The sequence below is a fragment of the Impatiens glandulifera genome, chromosome 7, assembly GCF_907164915.1.
Source record: "Impatiens glandulifera chromosome 7, dImpGla2.1, whole genome shotgun sequence".
NCBI lineage: Eukaryota > Viridiplantae > Streptophyta > Magnoliopsida > Ericales > Balsaminaceae > Impatiens > Impatiens glandulifera.
This window is the reverse complement of record NC_061868.1, coordinates 17,617,631-17,635,123: the sequence shown is the minus strand read 5'-3', so window position 1 is coordinate 17,635,123 and position 17,493 is coordinate 17,617,631. Positions and strand designations below refer to the sequence as shown.

Sequence of the window (17,493 nt, the reverse complement as noted above, 5' to 3'; positions counted from 1 at the left end):
ATGAGTTTAATATCTTTTTAATTGAGCTACTTGGCCATATTTATATAAATAAGGAAGTCAAAATCGAGAGTTTAGGTAAATCGAAAGTTTTGTAAACTTGTAAAATATAGAGTTTACTTGTTCTAAAATTTTATATATTTAAATATAAAATTAATTAAAATATAATAGGTAATTAAAACTATAAAAAATATATATATTTACAAAATTAATTATATTAATTTATTTATTTGAATACATCATATTTTTTTTAAATTTATAAATATATATATTTTTAAATATAAAATAGTATAAAATCATAAAATCAAAATTATTTATAAACTTGTAAAATTTTATTATCATAAATTTAAATTCGTAAGAGTTTACCTACTTAAGAATTTATTAAAATTAAAGTCGTTAACTTTCTCTGAAATCGTAAAATTTTAAAAATTAACTAGAGATTTTTATAAATAATTAAGTAAGAAATGATATTAGTTATCCTAATTAAAAAAGGTAATTTGTGCATACAATTATCAAAATATTTAATAATGTTACATTAAAGAATGTTTAGACACATAATCTCTTTTTGGTGGGTTTGAAATGATTTATTAATTGTATTACTATTAGATTAATATCTTTTGTAATCCTTTAAGTTGTTAAAACAATACAAAATCAAGATTCCTTTTACATTTCTTTTAGATTATTTATCAAATCAAATAAAGGGAGAAGAATGAAAAAGAATACCATTCAAATAATTAAAAAGTTGTCATTAATTCACTTTGCTTTCCCTGTAGTATTCTTTCCTTAAGTACTTCATCTTCCTCAGTTTTATAACTTGCATTTGTTATTCAAAGTCAAGTTTACTCTAGGTACTTAGGTATTATTGTCCTTGCAAGTGAAACTCTTGAAAAGTCATAAGCCCTTTTCAAAGTGATAGCATATAACAAATTTATGATGTTAAACCTTTTAGTAAAAGACTTTTGTTATCAAAATCATCAGAAACGGCTGGATGATTGAATTATCCTTTAAATATCATCCCATAAATTTTCGATAAAAGAGACCAGTCTAATCCGTATGTCAACCTAGTCAATCTAAGAGCTTCAATTCCACCAGAAACATTCAATATCATGTCACTATTTTTCAACACAAATTTTGATTTATACTTGTTCTATACTTAGACAAGAAAACTATAGACTTAAATCCTATGCCAATTTATGATAATCATGTTGTAATGCACAATATTTGTGTCCATTTTCTTGTATTACTTAAGAGTTAAGAATTTCATTCTTATTTGAACATTGAAGTTTAATTATCATATTTAGTGGTTATGTAACTAACCTATGCATGTCTACTTCTTATTTTAATTTTTATTATCGGTTTTAACATTTGTTTATACTACTAATTTCTGATCTATTAAGAACATTTCTAACACTGTAGTTTAAATATATATATATATATATATATATATATATATATATATATATATATATATATATATATATATATATTATTCAAACCAGGGGACGTACCCAGGATTCGGTAGTGGGGTGAGCTTAAATTTTTTTTAGAGTGAGCTAAAGTAAAAAACGAAACTTTTTTTTGGATAAAACAGGTAAATAAAAGTAAGTTTTACCATTTTTTAATAATTAAATAAATAAAATAATGAATTCTATTGAATTTTTTTTAATAATTAAGGGTTAATGTCATATTTTAACCGTAAAAAATATTTTTTTTTCGGGATGGGCCGAGCTCCTACATAGATTCGTCCCTGATTCAAACTCAAACTCCAATAATTTCCATCAATTTTTAAAATTTAATTTTAATTTAAACTACATTTAAAATGTTACATCCATCTATAGTACAAGATCACAAAATATCAATACTAAGTTAACATGGTCTATTACTAGTTAAACAAATAAAAATAATATCGAAGTGTCATATTATCACCACATAAAAGAATATCATATAGGATATGAGTTTGTTCATTACCCTACTAATTAATCAAATCCAACTAAAAGTTATTGAAATTAGTTCTTTGTCCACAAGTAGACATCTAGATTTTTTTTTCCAATTTTATATGTATTATGATGTAACTAATTATGCACCAATTTGTTTGCAAACGCATATCTTGTGTAAAAGATCATTCAGTCTCGGATTTGATTCATAATAAGAACGTCTTAAGTTGAAGTAAGTATAATTGATTTAGGTGTTCCTGTTAGATTTCGAAAAAAATGATACCACCTTGTATAAAAAGAAATTATTAAGTTCAAAGTAGATATAAAGGAATCCCCATGTAAGTAAATAGGGAAAAATGTCTTTCATCATCAACAAATGGGTTTGATCATTACTGATCAACCAGGAGCTGGCTTTGATACCATGCTTTTCTTGTAACCCCATACATGGAATCCAATACCCAAGATCTTGCTTGCTTTGATTTTTCTTATCAAAAGATATTTTTAATTTTATCAATTTTAATCTCAATTTGAGTCATTATAAGATTAGTAATCTAATAATACAAGCTAGTAAGTTTACTTTATAAATATATATTTTTATAATTTTAAAATATGTTTCATGATTTGATAATTTAATTTCAATTAAACAAGTTCTAATTAATTTTTAAAGTAAACTTTTAAATTATTAATATTTTATTTAAAATTTTACTTTCTAAATTTACATTAATTTTACAAAAATATTCATAACCACATGTGACATATCTATCTCTTGTAAACACAGTTCTGAAATATTTAAAAAGAAAAAAAAATTAGAAATATGATAAAATAACTATTTATCTTTAATATATGATATGAATTGTAGATTTGTAGTGAACAATGCATTATTTTATAAATATTACTTTAAAAAAGTAGTAAATTTAATAAGATAATTTTATAATCAATAGAATCGTTTAAAGAATAAGTTAAACCATTAAAATGTATAAAAAAAAGCATCCAAAACAATAACATGTGATTAAGTTCTACCATCTTAGACTGTTTAAGCAAATAAAAAAGTGTGTTTAATCTATAATCAATTTAATTTGCTATATAAAGCCAATGGAATCCCAGAATAAAAAGCATATAAATGAATAAAGCTGACATTCTTACTAGACAAAAGAAACTTTTATTCCTCTCATTCCAGCTATGCTAGAATTTAAGTGACAACAAATATAAATTAATCTTTTTTTTTAAATTACTCATAATATTAATTAACCACATCCTCCTTTATTATAAATACAGAAATCATGTCATGTTCCCCTTCTCATGTTGTCTCAAACTAAAGAGAGAGAAAGAGAGATTTGTTTTAATTTGTGTACGATCTCTTGAAAATGTCAAAAAAAGTTGGTATTTTGGCATGTTTCATTGTTGTCGCCATGGATATCACAGCAGGAATACTATCACTCAAAGCTGAAGCTGCTCAGAACCAGGTATATATTTTATAATTACATGTTTAATTCAAGTTAATAAAAAACAGTATAGTGTGATTCGATCTGGGTATTGTCTAAATGTTGAATATTTTAATTAAATAATTAGTTATTTATATTGGTTTTAATTTTATATGGTACAATAGTATGGACGAATAAGTTTTCTAAATATGGTGAATCAAGCAGGATCACCCATTTTGGCGGAATAAAACCTATGTAAAATCTTGTTTGATTAAACTCATATTCATTGTTCGCGAATAAATTTTGACCGAATAAGTTGAATCTCATATATACATAAACAGGCAAAGCATATGAGGTTGTGGTTATTTGAGTGTAAAGATCCAAGCCATCTAGCCTTCAAACTAGGACTGGCGGCGGTTGTGCTTCTTTCTTTAGCCCATGTATTAGCAAACTTGATCGGAGGTTGGACCGCTTGTGCTAAACAAGACATCTCTAAAGCATCTCCGACCAAACATTGTTCCCTGGCCTGCCTTTTCCTTACTTGGTATATTTAATTACTTATAATAACATTTCCTTTGCTCTTAAGAAACACATTCATTCGTGGCTCCATTACTTTTGTATATATTTTATTCTAAAAAGATTGTTTTTTGGTTGATTGCTTTTGTAGGATTGTACTAGCTTTGGGACTATACTTATTAGTGACAGGAATAAGAGCAAATAATAAGTCTTCAGCTTCATGTGGTTTCTCTCATCACCATTTCCTTTCAATTGGAGGCATTTGTTGTTTCGTTCATGGAGTCTTCTCTACTGGTTACTACATCACTGCATCAGAAATCTTGAAATTTTAGATTTTAATATCTATTTCTATTGTTCTATTTTATAAATCTAGATTTTAAATATTTAATATGTCATGGGCGACTATAGATGAGAAAACAAGTGTCGCTAAAATATACCGGCGTTTAGAATAACATTATGGGAAGTGGAAAGTTGGCGGCGCATATATTAACGCCGGTAGATTTCTAGGGACGTAATGTAAAGCCGAAAATGCTTTGTAATGCGACATTTATTCAGAGTAGTTTGTTTTATTATTTAGCGCCGAATTTACTATTATTAGATAGTTTAATTTTAAATATAGTTTATTTTAAAATTATTTTAAATATTATATTTTATAAATACATAGAGAAATTAATTATTTATAATGAGGGAATATGGTTTTTTTATTAGAAATAATTTAATCAAAAATAAAACAGAAAAGAAACGAAATAATTTACTCATTATAATAAGTCGAGTAATTTTGATTGATAATTTAAAAGATAAATTATATAATTGGTTATAAATATGTAAGCAAATTAATATTTAAGTATTTAATTATGGGAATAAGTTAAACGAAATATATATATATATAGTCCGGCTAGAGAAAGCCCAATAAGCCCTACGCAAGGACAAATCCATGTGCAGCCCATTTATATACTGTTTTCTCTCATAATTATTTTGTATGTCTTTATAAACTTAACTTAACTTTAACTTATGTTAATTATTATATTTTATTTTATTTCTATGATTTGAATTTTTTTTTGAGGATTAGGGCAATCAATATTTGGGAGCCTACCATTCACTATATTTAAATAAAGACCCCAAGTTTCATGTTGATCAAAGAAAGATACAAAAAAATAAGTAAGTTAGAGAAAAATAAAAGCTAACTTATAATGAAAGGGTCTTTCCTCGCTATTCAAATAAAGCAGGCATTAATTTTACCTGAAAAGAGGTGATCTCATTCCCAATCATATTTTTTTTATTGGATGAAATGAAGTTTGTATATAAAAAATGTATAGGAAATGGATTGAAGTTAAAATGATAAAAACTTAAACTCCCCTCATTGTTGGATTCATCCACAATTGTACTTTTCACTTTATCCCTAAAGCATCTCCGATCAAACACTTTTCCTTGGCCTGACTTTTCTTTACTTATATTTAATTACATAAAATAGCATTTCCTTTGCTCTTAAGAAACACTTTCATTCTTGGTCTCCATTACTTTTGCAAAAACTTTCAAAAGGATTGTTTTTTTTTTTTATAATTATTTTTGCAGGCTAGTACTAGCTTTGGTACTTTACTTATTGGTCGACAAGAATAACTGCTAATAATAAGTCTTCAGCTTCATGTGGTTTTCATTCATGGAGTCTTCCCTCCTGGTTACTACATCACTACATCTCTAATCGGTAACTTTCATTTTTTAGGCATTATTGGTCTTAGTTATTAAGGAAATCATGACATTTTAGATTTAAATATCTGTTTCTATTGATCTATTTTATAAATCTTAATTTCAAATACTTACTATGCTACAGTGACGTATGGAAGGAAAATTAAGCGCCGCTATATGTACCGTCGCGTAGAAAATACTAGTGGAAAGGAAGTAGAACGTTGGCGGCGCATATATCTGCCGGTAATATTATAGCGATGAATATAAGGGAAAATTCTTTGCATAAAATTACTCATTGACGCTTTTACAGAGTTAGCACCTTACTGTTTTAGTTGCTAGTTTTTATTTAGCTCTAATTACACCTGTAAATTAGAAATATTCATTTTAAGGGACGGTTTAAATTTCAAATATTGTGAATATTAAAATTATTATTATTGATTTTTAGATTATATTTTATAAATACACAAGGCATTTAAATATTTATAATGAGGTAATACTTTTTTATATAGAAAATAATCAACAATAAGTTATAAAAAAACAGAATAGTGTATTTCATTATAATTTTTATTATTTTCAATCAACATGTTAAACAAATTCATGTGCTAAAAAGATGGAGTATTCTCAAAACCCAGAGTTATTAAACTTGTAGAATTTATTCGCTTTACATGTTCATTTATCCTTTGGCTGGCAATGAGTCCTTCCAGTGTTGTAATACGGGCAAAGGGAGCCCTGGTCCCTGGCCTACAACAAGACCAGGAGAGACAAGAGAGCACTCAGGTCAAGTAACAATCATGGGAAACTGATCCCTGTTGTCAAGGATGAAGTACTGCTTATGGAAGATAAAAGCTTTATTGATTCTAAGACAAATTCTCTTCCGGGTATGAATTCTAACCCACTTGATGTAGGTTGTTATGAGAATAGTTGCACCGGGGATGAATCCATCATTCATGAGCATGAACATGTTAGAAAAAATAGGATTAGCTTGGTTAGGAATGATAAAAATAGAACTAAGTCAGATCGAATTTTAATTCCTACAATTAGTAAAAATATCTTGAGATTAGCTCTGCACATGATGTTTTATTTGAGTCTAAGGTTGGTATCTTGGACCAAAATGATATATTTGTGATAAAATCGGTTTAGGGTTTAGGGTCTTGAAATCCCCATCAAATTTGAGGTTAATCAGGTCCAAAACATGGAAGAAGTAGTTCATTAGTCTATCGGGTGCACTTCCATCGGTCCCAGGTCTATCGGATGTAGTTCCTATTGATCTTCAGGCTTTATCGGGTTCAATTGATGCAAGGAGCTCAAGGTCTAATGTAGAGTTAAATAATCTAGGAGCTGATGTAGATTCGTGTTTGCCGGGTCCTAATTCTATTGATCCCAAGTTGAATTCAGGTATGGATGGCATGTGAGCTAATGATGAGTTATATGGAGTGGGTAAATCTGAATAGGGTCTTTTATTTCTGAAACTGATGAAAATATGTAGGGTAAATTCGGTTCTATTGGTACCTCGGTCCTTCAGTCAATCAGGTGCAAGTCTGATGAACAATCGGATCCTAATACAAATTTAAATTCAGGATTGGGGTCTGGGTTGATAGTGCTAAAAACTGATGTTAATTTGGTTAATTCGTATGAACCATCGGGTTCTAAAGAAGCAGGGTTTGGGTTTGAGAAAATAGGGGCTGTTGATGTTGAATCTGATGAGAATCTGATGGTTATATATATGGTTGGCAATTTAGGTAAGTTTCAGGTTGACGGGTTTGGGTTAACAGGTTAACGAGATCAATGATTCTAACCTAAACCTAACCTATTTAATAATTTAGGTAAAAAAATCTCTAACCTAAATCTGACCTGTTTATTTGTGTTTGACCTGAACCTGGCCCGTTTGACCTGTTTTACTCGATTTACATAACTCAACTCGAACCAAAGCCGATATAATTAATTCATATCTCTCTATTTTAAATTAAAATGACATCAATACAAAATAAAAATTAAGTTAAATCACAAATTCACTTATAAAAAATTTTACAAAAAAAATTAAGTGCGTGACTAAGAATAAATAACACAAAACTCAACAAAAGAAACTTGTATATGGGTTTTGGGTCTATTTTGGGTCATCTCAGGTCGACCCGATTTTGACTTGTTTATTAATCAGGTTAAACATGTCAACCTAATTTTGACCCGAAGAAAAAAAATACATAACCCTAACCTGGTTTTTTCGTGTTTGGTCTGGGTCATGTTTTTGTGTCATGTCCATAATTGCCAGTCCTAGGTATATACGCAGTCATATTATTCCCTCGGTTCTAAATTTTAATGGGTGTAAATCTGATAAACAATCGGGTCACAATATTAGTATGAAGTCAGGGTCTAGAATCAACATGTTAAGATATGATGATAATTTGGGTAATTCGGGTGAAGTGAAGAAACTGATATCTATTGGGTGCTGCTCCAATGAAATATCGGGTTCCAAAGCTGCTAAAGAATTAAGGTCTAGGTATGTGAAGTCAGGGTCTGGATTTGGAAAGAATGAACAAAGAATTGAAACCAAAATGGGTCAATTGGATGGAAAAGAGAACCTGGAAAGCATTGGTCCTTTTTCTAAAACTATTGGGATGCTAAATCCTAATAGTCTATCGGTCCAACAGTCATTAAGGTGTTGTTCACATGATACTCTAAGTCCTAATGAGGCCGAAACATCAGTAATTAAAGAAGGGTTGATTTCAACTGTAAAAGAATCAACTGCTGCTGAAATTGGTGGAAAACTAATAAATAACTGCGTTTCAGATGGTCCCTCAGTATTTTGGTCTAATGGATGCTATATAAAATATCATTTGGGTCCTAAGATTTCTATGAAACTAGGTTCAATTTAGAGATGAATGATCAAAGAATCAAAGCTACATTGAGCATTGCGGATGATGCTAATGAACTGGAAATTGGATGCCATTTCAAAAAATCACCAAGTTCACATTCTGCTGAAATATCATGGTCCAAAGCTAGAATTGTTGATCCAAGTACTGAAGCTAATCAAAACCCAGTTGTTAAGGAAGATGAACAGGCTATAGTTATGAACTTCATCGGTCCTGATAATGAGCTAGTTATGATGAAAGATGCAGGTCCTAAAGTAGGGGAAACTAAGGATGGAAAAATAAATGCTAGGTTAAGTGAAAAAGAAATTAATGCAGATTAAAATGGGTCTGAACCTGATGCAAAAGTGGATTTTGATGCAAATTTAATAATGCAGAAAGTAAAAAACGGGAAATAGAAATCTGTTATAATTTCTAAACTCCCGACTGAACATAAACATGTTAATTCCAACAAAGTTCCACCTAACTCAGATGATGCTATGAAGAAATTGGATGCTAACATAAACTCTGAAATGGAGGCTGGATTTGCCTCCAATTTTAGCACCGAATTTAATGAAGCCATTATATGCGAGTTAGAATATCACAAATCCATAACAATTGCACCAATTGGAAAACCAAATACAGGAATTGAGGCTGGAAAGATGATTCTAAATTCAGATTTAAATAAATTCAAGTCATCCAAGAAACCAAAGAGGAATTCAAATTTAAAGGAAAAGAAACAAGCCCAAAAAGCAATCCCAAATACTGAACCAAAATCACCTGGAACTATAGCAACTGAAACAAGGCCAAAACCGGAGCCTATCCAGATTGGAGCTTTCTCCCCACTAGCAACTCTTGATCCTGAAGCTAAGATCCATGAAAACAAGCTCAGTCAAGAAGGGACTACTGTTGAAGGTCAAGAAAATGATGAAAAAAATTGTAAGGTACCAGATGAAGACATCATTTTGAGGATAAGAAGGGCTCATGTCATTAGAAATTCAGGTGACAGAAGGGTTGAATGGGATGACCAATCTAACTGAGCAAGAAATGATTATACTAAGGAGGAAACATCAACAATTATTAAAGCCCATGCCGTTGATTCTAATAAAAATAATGGTAATGCTAGTGATAAGCCTTCTAAATATACAACAACTATGTCCAACAACACTACTGTCCCTCCAATTTGGTCTATGAAGAAAAATGATATTGCAAACTTGACAGGCCTTAGAAATCAGCTAAGGAAATTATTTCTCCAAATCAAGAAGTAGGAAATTACCGTGGAGAAAGCAAGAAGTGATCAATTAAAAATTCAACTTAATAATCACTATTAGAAAGACCGTAACAAATTCAACAAAGATTAATATGACGAGACAATCCAATGGTCAGTTAATACTAAGAGAGAGATCTCAAAGTGCACTAAAACAACAGTGACTATCAGAAACAATCCTAATAAAACTTGGCAAAATGACCAGGTTTGGGGCAACAAGGTTGTACCTGATCTAAAAAAGGGAAAGTTCTGCATATATACTATGTTCCCCAAAGTTATCACCCTTGATCATCCTCACAGATTTGAGTTACCTCCGTAGATAGAGGAAAAATTCGTGAAAGCTTGGGACCATCATTGGGAACATTATGGGAAACACCAAAGTTCCTTATCCAACCGTGAATATATCCATTATTAATCAATGGGAAAGTTCCGGACTTGAAAGAGTTACAATTAACGACCAAAAATTTTATTTCCTATCTTTCAGAAACTGTAATGAAATCAAACCAATCATCGAAAGCGAATACACTTTTATCAAGGGATAGTGCTTTAAACTATACAAATAGAGTGAAGAATTAAACACAAACCACATACCACCTGAACTACAGAAGACCTGGGTTAATTTGAAGAATGTTCCACCTCATTTGTGCAACTCCACCAGTCTAGCCTATAACTCCAGCATAATAGGAAAGCCGTTGATGTTTGATCTAGATATGGAAGGCTATGAAAGAGCCTCTATAGCCAGGGTAAGAATTGAAATTTACCCAAGTAGTTCTCTCTCATTAAAGATGGAACTCAAAGATAGACTCAACAACATATTCAAAATTGGAGCAAGGTACGAATGGCGCCTAAACAAATGCGTGAGATGCAATACTTTCACCCACTCAACAAACAAGTGCCCTGTTAACAATTCTCAAAATTCCAATCCAAGTAATCAAAAAGTTAAGAGGAGTGAACAAAATACAGGCAATGATAATTAGATGGAACAACACAAGAAGCATCTTCCAAAACCAATATCCAGTAGAAAATTAAGAAACAAATCAAATCCAATCAAAAATTTCCAAGGAAGGAAATCAACCTCGAGGTGAAGCTAAAGAAATTACTTAGAGAGAAGGCAGCAAGGTTGGAAATCAATAGCAGAATAAAGCCAAAAGTCAGATCAGGATTAAAAGAAAAATAACAAAAAAGATGAAATGGGTCAAGGTTAAGAAGACTGCTAAGAATCAAAGCCATGGTAATAATCAAAGTATATAAGTCAGTTCCAAAGGTCATGATCATCACAAGGATAAAAGCAATGAGGGTCTGGGTTAGCACCAGACTGAGGGTCAGAATATGGGTCAAGATCAGCACCAGGCTGAGGGTCAGAATCAAGATCCAATTATGGGTCAAGATCAACAACATGGTAAAGGTAATGAGCGTCTAGGTCAGAATCAGGGTCTGAGTCAAAATCAGGGTCTGAGTAAACATCAGAATTTGGGTCATAAACAAAACTATGACCAAGAAAATCTAGGGCTCAAAAATGTCGAATTTGTTGCTGAATCTACTGAACGTGACCTAGAAATACTTGGGTTTAGAGAATTTAAAAATCCAGAATTGAATCTAAATAAGAGAGGTACTGAAGTAGAAAGCTTAAACTCCGAAGTGTGTCGAATCAAAATATGTACTTCTCAAGAATCTAGCAATGAGGAAGGCCAAAGTTAAAAAAGGCCAAACATAAAAGAACATGCAAACAATCACGAACAGAAAGAAGGGGCTACTGGCGCTAGTGAAGTTGAACCGTATGCAACAAATCCAATCACCGATGAGTATGGATTTCAGAGAACACAATCTATAGCCATTGAAGATAGTGAGGATAATGATGCATATGACTTCACTGATGATGAGACAAATCATGTAGTGCAAGATAGTTTTGAAATGTAGGAACCAAACCTCTATATCCATTCATGAATATCATAACATGGAACATAAAAGGACTTAATGATCATCTTAAATGCAAAGAACTTAAGAGGATTATTGCGAATTAGAAGGTTATAATCATGGGGATTCTGGAAACGAAAGTCAAAAGCTATAATGTTGACAAGGTTCTCATATTGTGCGTTGATAGCAATTGGGAACTCATTCATAATTCAAACTCGAGAATTGGAAGAATCTAGGTTGTTTGGGATCTAATGGTTGCTGAAGTCAAGTCGCTTTTCTCCAATGATCAAACAATTTTTGTTGGGATCAAGGAAAAAATCACTGGAATTGAGTTCCAACTTGCTATCGTATATGGTAACAATTCTAGTACCGAGAGAAGACTATTCTAGATTTATCTTAGGAACTGAATTGATGGCGATAAACCATGGGCTATCCTTGGTGATTTTAATGCTACGAGAAGTGAAATTAACCGAAGCCTGGAGTCTGATTATACCCAAGATATGATTGACTTCAACAATTGTATTAGAGACATAAGATGCATCAAACCAACCAACTTAGGGAACTTCTTTAGATGGTCATCAACTCGAGGAGATGGACATATTTGGAAAAGAAGAATTGATAGAAGTCTTGTCAATGAGAAGTGGATTAATCAATTCTCGAGAAGCCAACTATACGTTTTGAATCCCGGAATCTCGGATCACAGCCCTAACAAACTCTTCTAGGAGAAGGAGGAGAGATTTAAAAGACCCTTCAAGTTCTTAAATTTCTGGATGGAGAGTGATAATTTCAAAGATATATTGGGTAAAGTGTGGGCCAAAAATGTGGAGGGATCAAACATGTTCAGGGTCTTAAAAAACCTCAGACTTCTAAAAACCTATTTGAAAAAGTTTAACAAGAAGAAGTTTAGTAACATCTCCAAACGAGTCCAAACAACCAGAATTGAGTTAGAAGAAGTCCAAAACAAGTTACTTGGGGGAGAAAATGATGAGAAACTTAACGAGGAAGAAAAAGATGCCCTTAGCAATTTCAGAAAACTAATCTTATTAGAAGAGAATTTTATGAAACAGAAATCAAGGCAAAATTGACTTTCTCTCGGTGACAAGAATACTGCCTTCTTCTATCGAAAATGTATGGCTAGGAATTCGAGAAACAATATTTACATGTTGAAGAATGATGAGGATGAATATGTACAGGGACAAAAAAGGGTACAAGATCACACTATCAACTTCTATAAAGAGCTTATGGGTATAAATAAAGCGCAACCAAGTCACCTGAACACCTTATACCAGATTATCGATAAAAGAGTTTCTACTGAAGACAGTCTAGATCTAATCATGGTTGTCACACGGGATAAAGTAAAAGAGGCTATATTCAGCATCAATGGTAATAAAAGCCCAGGTCCAGACGATTTCAATGCTCAATCCTTTAAAGAAAACTGGCCGGTTGTGGGTCACGATATTACGGAAGGGGTTCTGGAATTCTTTAAGAATAGGAAGATGCTCAAGCAATGGAACACTATAGTCCTGATTCTTAAACCCAAAACCTCAGTTCCCGAAAAGGTTCAAGATTTTAGACCGATTTCATGCTGCAATGTCGTTTACAAAATAATTTCAAAAATTCATTCTAAATGATTAAAAAATGTCATTGGTAAAATTGTTAGTTTAAATCAATTTGCATTCATTCCCGGTCGAACAATCTCACATAACATTCTTTTCATGCAAAACCTCCTCAAAGGTTATGGTAAGTAAAAAATATCCCCGAGAGTGACTTTCAAAATTGATATAAAAAAGTCTTTGATTCTATTAGATGTTAAGTCATTCGGGACTTTATAGTCGTATTGGGGTTTCCCATAATTTTTATAGATTGGATCATGCAATGCGTTTCTACCTCTCGTTTTGTAGTTAGCGTCAATGGGATCCACGGAGGCTACTTCAAGGGTGAAAGCGGCATGAGGAAAGAAGATCCCCTATCATCTTACCTTTTTTGTTGTCATCATGGCGATCTTTGAGAGCGTCTTTACGAAGTTTCGAAAGAATCAACCATACATCTTCCAATCATTATGTGAGGAGGAGATCACCCATTTATGCTTTGTTGATGATTTGTTCATTCTCGCGCATGCTGGCGTAGATTCCATAAAAACTGTAAGAGTTGCACTAATATTTTTTCTAAGGTTACATGTTTGACTATCAATGAGAACAAGAGCTTAGCATTCTACGGAGGAGTAAAAGAGGAAACGGAAGAAAACTTCTACAACATCATGGGCATCACAAAAGGAATCTTTCCGGTAAGATACTTAGGCATACCACTCACGACGAAACATATCCAAATTTCGCACTATAGACCACTGATCGAGAAAGTGAAGAACTCAATTTCCGGTCGGGAAACAAAGAAACTTACATATGCTGGAAGAATTGAGTTGGTCAAAAGCTTGGTAATTGGAATCATCGGTTATTGGTCGCAACAACTCGTGCTCCCGAAGAAGGTAATAAAAGAATTTGATGCGCTAATAAGAAACTTTATTTTGAGAAGTAGTGGGAGAGGCGGAAAGAAGGTTAAGTGGACCTCACTTTACAAACCAAAGGAAGAAGGAGACATAAGGCTCATGATTTGTGTTGAATGGAATAAAGCGTTGACGTATAAGCACCTATGGGCCATCGAGAGTAAAAAAGAATTACTCTGGATTAAGTGGGTCCACACCCGGTTTATGAAACACGAATCAAGCATTTGGACATCCAAAATAAGCGAAGGTATGGGATGGTCGTTAAAAAAATCATTAAGGTAAGAAACAATATTATAGGAATTTTTGATATTAGATGGGAGATGGTAGAAACACACTGTTTTGGCATGATCCCTGGTATGAGGACCAATCGTTAATCAATAAAGAGGAATTCAGAAACATGAGGATCAGACGAGACTGCCTAGTTTCCAAGATCATAGAAATTGAATACAATTTATAGATTTTTCTTTTTAGACGAATACCGGTGGGGCGTCAACATTCAATTCAATGAAAAAACTGACGAACAACGATGGAAAGCCGAGAAAAACTGGAAGATTATTTCAAGTAAAGTGTGAAACACCATTCGAGAGAAGGAACAAACAATATATTGGACTAATCTACTCTGGTCGTCAAAGGCTAAACACGAGAGATCGCATCAGGAAGTACATGGAAATTCTGGATTCCAGCTGTCTACTCTTTGAAGGGAATGAAGAAACAACTGATCATCTCTTCGGGAACTGTTCATTTGCCTCGAAACTTTGGAATAAATTTTCAAAAAATATGGAAATGACCAAATTCCTGGGAGACTAGAAAGAAATCAATGAAGTGACTATGAAGAAAGTGAAGGGACAAAGTTTAAGTCAAAGATTTTCAAATGCGGATTCGGCTCAATAGTTTACAACATCTGACGAGAGAGAAACGCGAGGGAATTCTCGAGGAATTGAAGAAGTCTGGAGCAGATCTGGGATGATATTGTAACTGACTGTAGCGCGAACATCTTGACGTGGAGAAGAGCCCTGGAAAACGAACAGAATTGGAACCTTTGCAGGAACTGGAAGGTATCATATCAGGAAGTCACCAAAGATGCTGTTTTTATCGAGATTAACGCAATTTATATTTGTTTGTAATTCCGATGATTGTTTGTAATTCATTTGTTTTTAGACCGTAACGAACTTAATTTTCCTAGGCTTGTCTATGAAAATACAAAACTTATTTGGTTTTTTTCCCGTTTTTGGAAATCTTTAATGAAATGACGTTAAGTCATTTTTTCCAAAAAAAAAACTTGTAGAATTTGGTCATTACAAAAACATCTAAAATTTATTAAGTTACTAAATACATTACCAAGATATTATTAAATATTTGCTAGCATTATGGGCACGCTATATGTAACTCCGTAGAAGGCTAACTTTTAAAAAAAATGTAACTTGAATTACAAGACATGAAATATGGTGATTTAAATTTGAGAATAAAACTTTACCTATTACCTACACAGACAACTCGACCAATACTCACCCAAGGCCTTAGTCACGCCCAATCCATCCACTAAACTAGTTGCTAATTAAAATGACCTATTGAAATTTCTAAAAGAATTTAGGTTAGAATTTAAATTCCCCAAATCTGACTTGCTTACAACGAAGAAAAAAGAACACATGAAGACATAAATTTATAGTGTTTCACTCAAATAAGCTACGTCCACTATAGTCAGCACCATATTTCACTATGAAGAATAAAAGGAATATAATGTTTTTGCCTCACACTATATCTCTAAAATTCTGTATTATTATTGTAAACCCTTAATAATAACATAATTATAGTGTAATCATCTAGATTATAAAACCTAAATAACTTTTGGTTAGGCACAAGCCCAAACCCAAACTCAATAATCTCTAATTAACTATTGTAGAGTTTATTATAAATGTAGGCTCCATAACTCAACAATCTCCCACTTGGAAACTAACTTCATTATCTCTCGATCTGTAGCGGCTCTCCATCTGATGTCTTAACGATTAAAACCAATTGAAGTTTCACACAACTTTAGTTTCTAGTTTGTCACAATTTTCGTTAGCATATCAACTAGATTCTCACTCCTGGGAATCTTCTTAAGAGCTAACACTCAATATTCTAAAGCTAATCGGATTTAATGATAACGAACTTGTATATGCTTCGTATTGCAATGATAAACTGGATTCTTTGCCAAATGAATGACACTCTGACTATCTCATCACAATACACTTCCCTCGTAGTTTTAACCCAATTCACACAAAAATGATTGCAACTACATCATCTCCTTAGCAGCCTCTATCACAACAATATACTCTACCCCGCAACTAGAAAGAGAAACAATCTTTTGCAATTTTGAAACCCAACTAATTACCGTACCTCCTAGAGTATATATATACCATATTGTGCTCTTCCTACTATCAATATCACCACCATTGTTAGCATCAACATATCATTCCCCTAACCTATATTAGATTTTCCAAAACACAAAATGAGACCCACACTTCCTCTTAAGTATCATAGTATCCACTTTACTACTTCTCAATGTTGTCTACCCGGGTTGCTCATGAATCTGCCAACAACTCCCACTACATGTGATATGTCTAGTTGTGTACATACCATCACATACACCACAAATGATAAAGGCATATAGAATGATGACCATATAATTTTTCTTATCCTCTATTTAAGGAAACTGATCTTTACATAGTCTGAAGTGATTAGCTGAGGGGTAGTAACTAGTTTTGCATCATACAAGTTAAATATGCTAAGAAATTACTTCACATATTCTTCTTATGAAAGCTTGAGAACTTCTTTATCCCTGAAAATTCTCATCTCAAGGATTTATTTTTGAAGCATCAAATCCTTCATTACAAACTTCTCAAAAAACTCTTTCTTTAGATTGTTATTCTCATACAAGCTTGCTATAAGCAATCAACATGTTATCAATATAAAAGAGAAAAATAATGTATGATTTATCAAACCTCTTCATATAAAATAATGATCAACTTCACACCTCAATTTTTTTTCATGAAGCTATCCAATTTCTTGTACCATTGCCTTGGAGCCTATTTCAAACCATACAAACTCTTCTCAAGCTTACACAGAAGATCATATTTTACTTTAATTTCAAAGCCTTTGGTTGTCGCATGTAAATCCCTTCATCAATCACAATGAAGAAAACCAGTTTTGACATCCATTTTTTGAAGATGAAGGCCTTCTTTCACAACTAAACTCAAAATAGTTCTGATTGTCATCAATTTGATCACAAAAGAGAAGATCTCCTTGTAATTAATACCTTCTTTTTGTTGAAATCCTTTTCACAACAAACTTTATCTTACCTCACAGTTCTATTATGTTCTTCTTTAATCTTGAAGATCCATTTATTCTGAATTGTTTTCTTTCCCTTTGATAGTTTAGT

General features: G+C 32.2%; 1 protein-coding gene across 1 annotated transcript; it reads left to right on the top strand.

Moving 5' to 3' along the window:
• The first annotated feature begins 3,239 nt into the window (after positions 1-3,239).
• LOC124910582 (protein DESIGUAL 3-like) lies at positions 3,240-4,440 on the top strand. Its single transcript, XM_047451253.1, has 3 exons — positions 3,240-3,394; positions 3,694-3,896; positions 4,020-4,440. Exons 1-3 carry the CDS (start codon positions 3,296-3,298, stop codon positions 4,198-4,200), a joined length of 483 nt encoding a protein of 160 aa, XP_047307209.1. The 5' UTR covers positions 3,240-3,295; the 3' UTR covers positions 4,201-4,440.
• Positions 4,441-17,493: the final 13,053 nt, after the last annotated feature.

Bases quoted from the DNA above. Each gene is read 5' to 3' on its own strand.
- LOC124910582 (XM_047451253.1), top strand. From the start codon at position 3,296: ATGTCAAAAAAAGTTGGTATTTTGGCATGTTTCATTGTTGTCGCCATG. The intron at 3,395-3,693 runs GTATATATTTTA...ATACATAAACAG, and splicing joins CTGAAGCTGCTCAGAACCAG to GCAAAGCATATGAGGTTGTG. The intron at 3,897-4,019 runs GTATATTTAATT...TTGCTTTTGTAG, and splicing joins GCCTGCCTTTTCCTTACTTG to GATTGTACTAGCTTTGGGAC.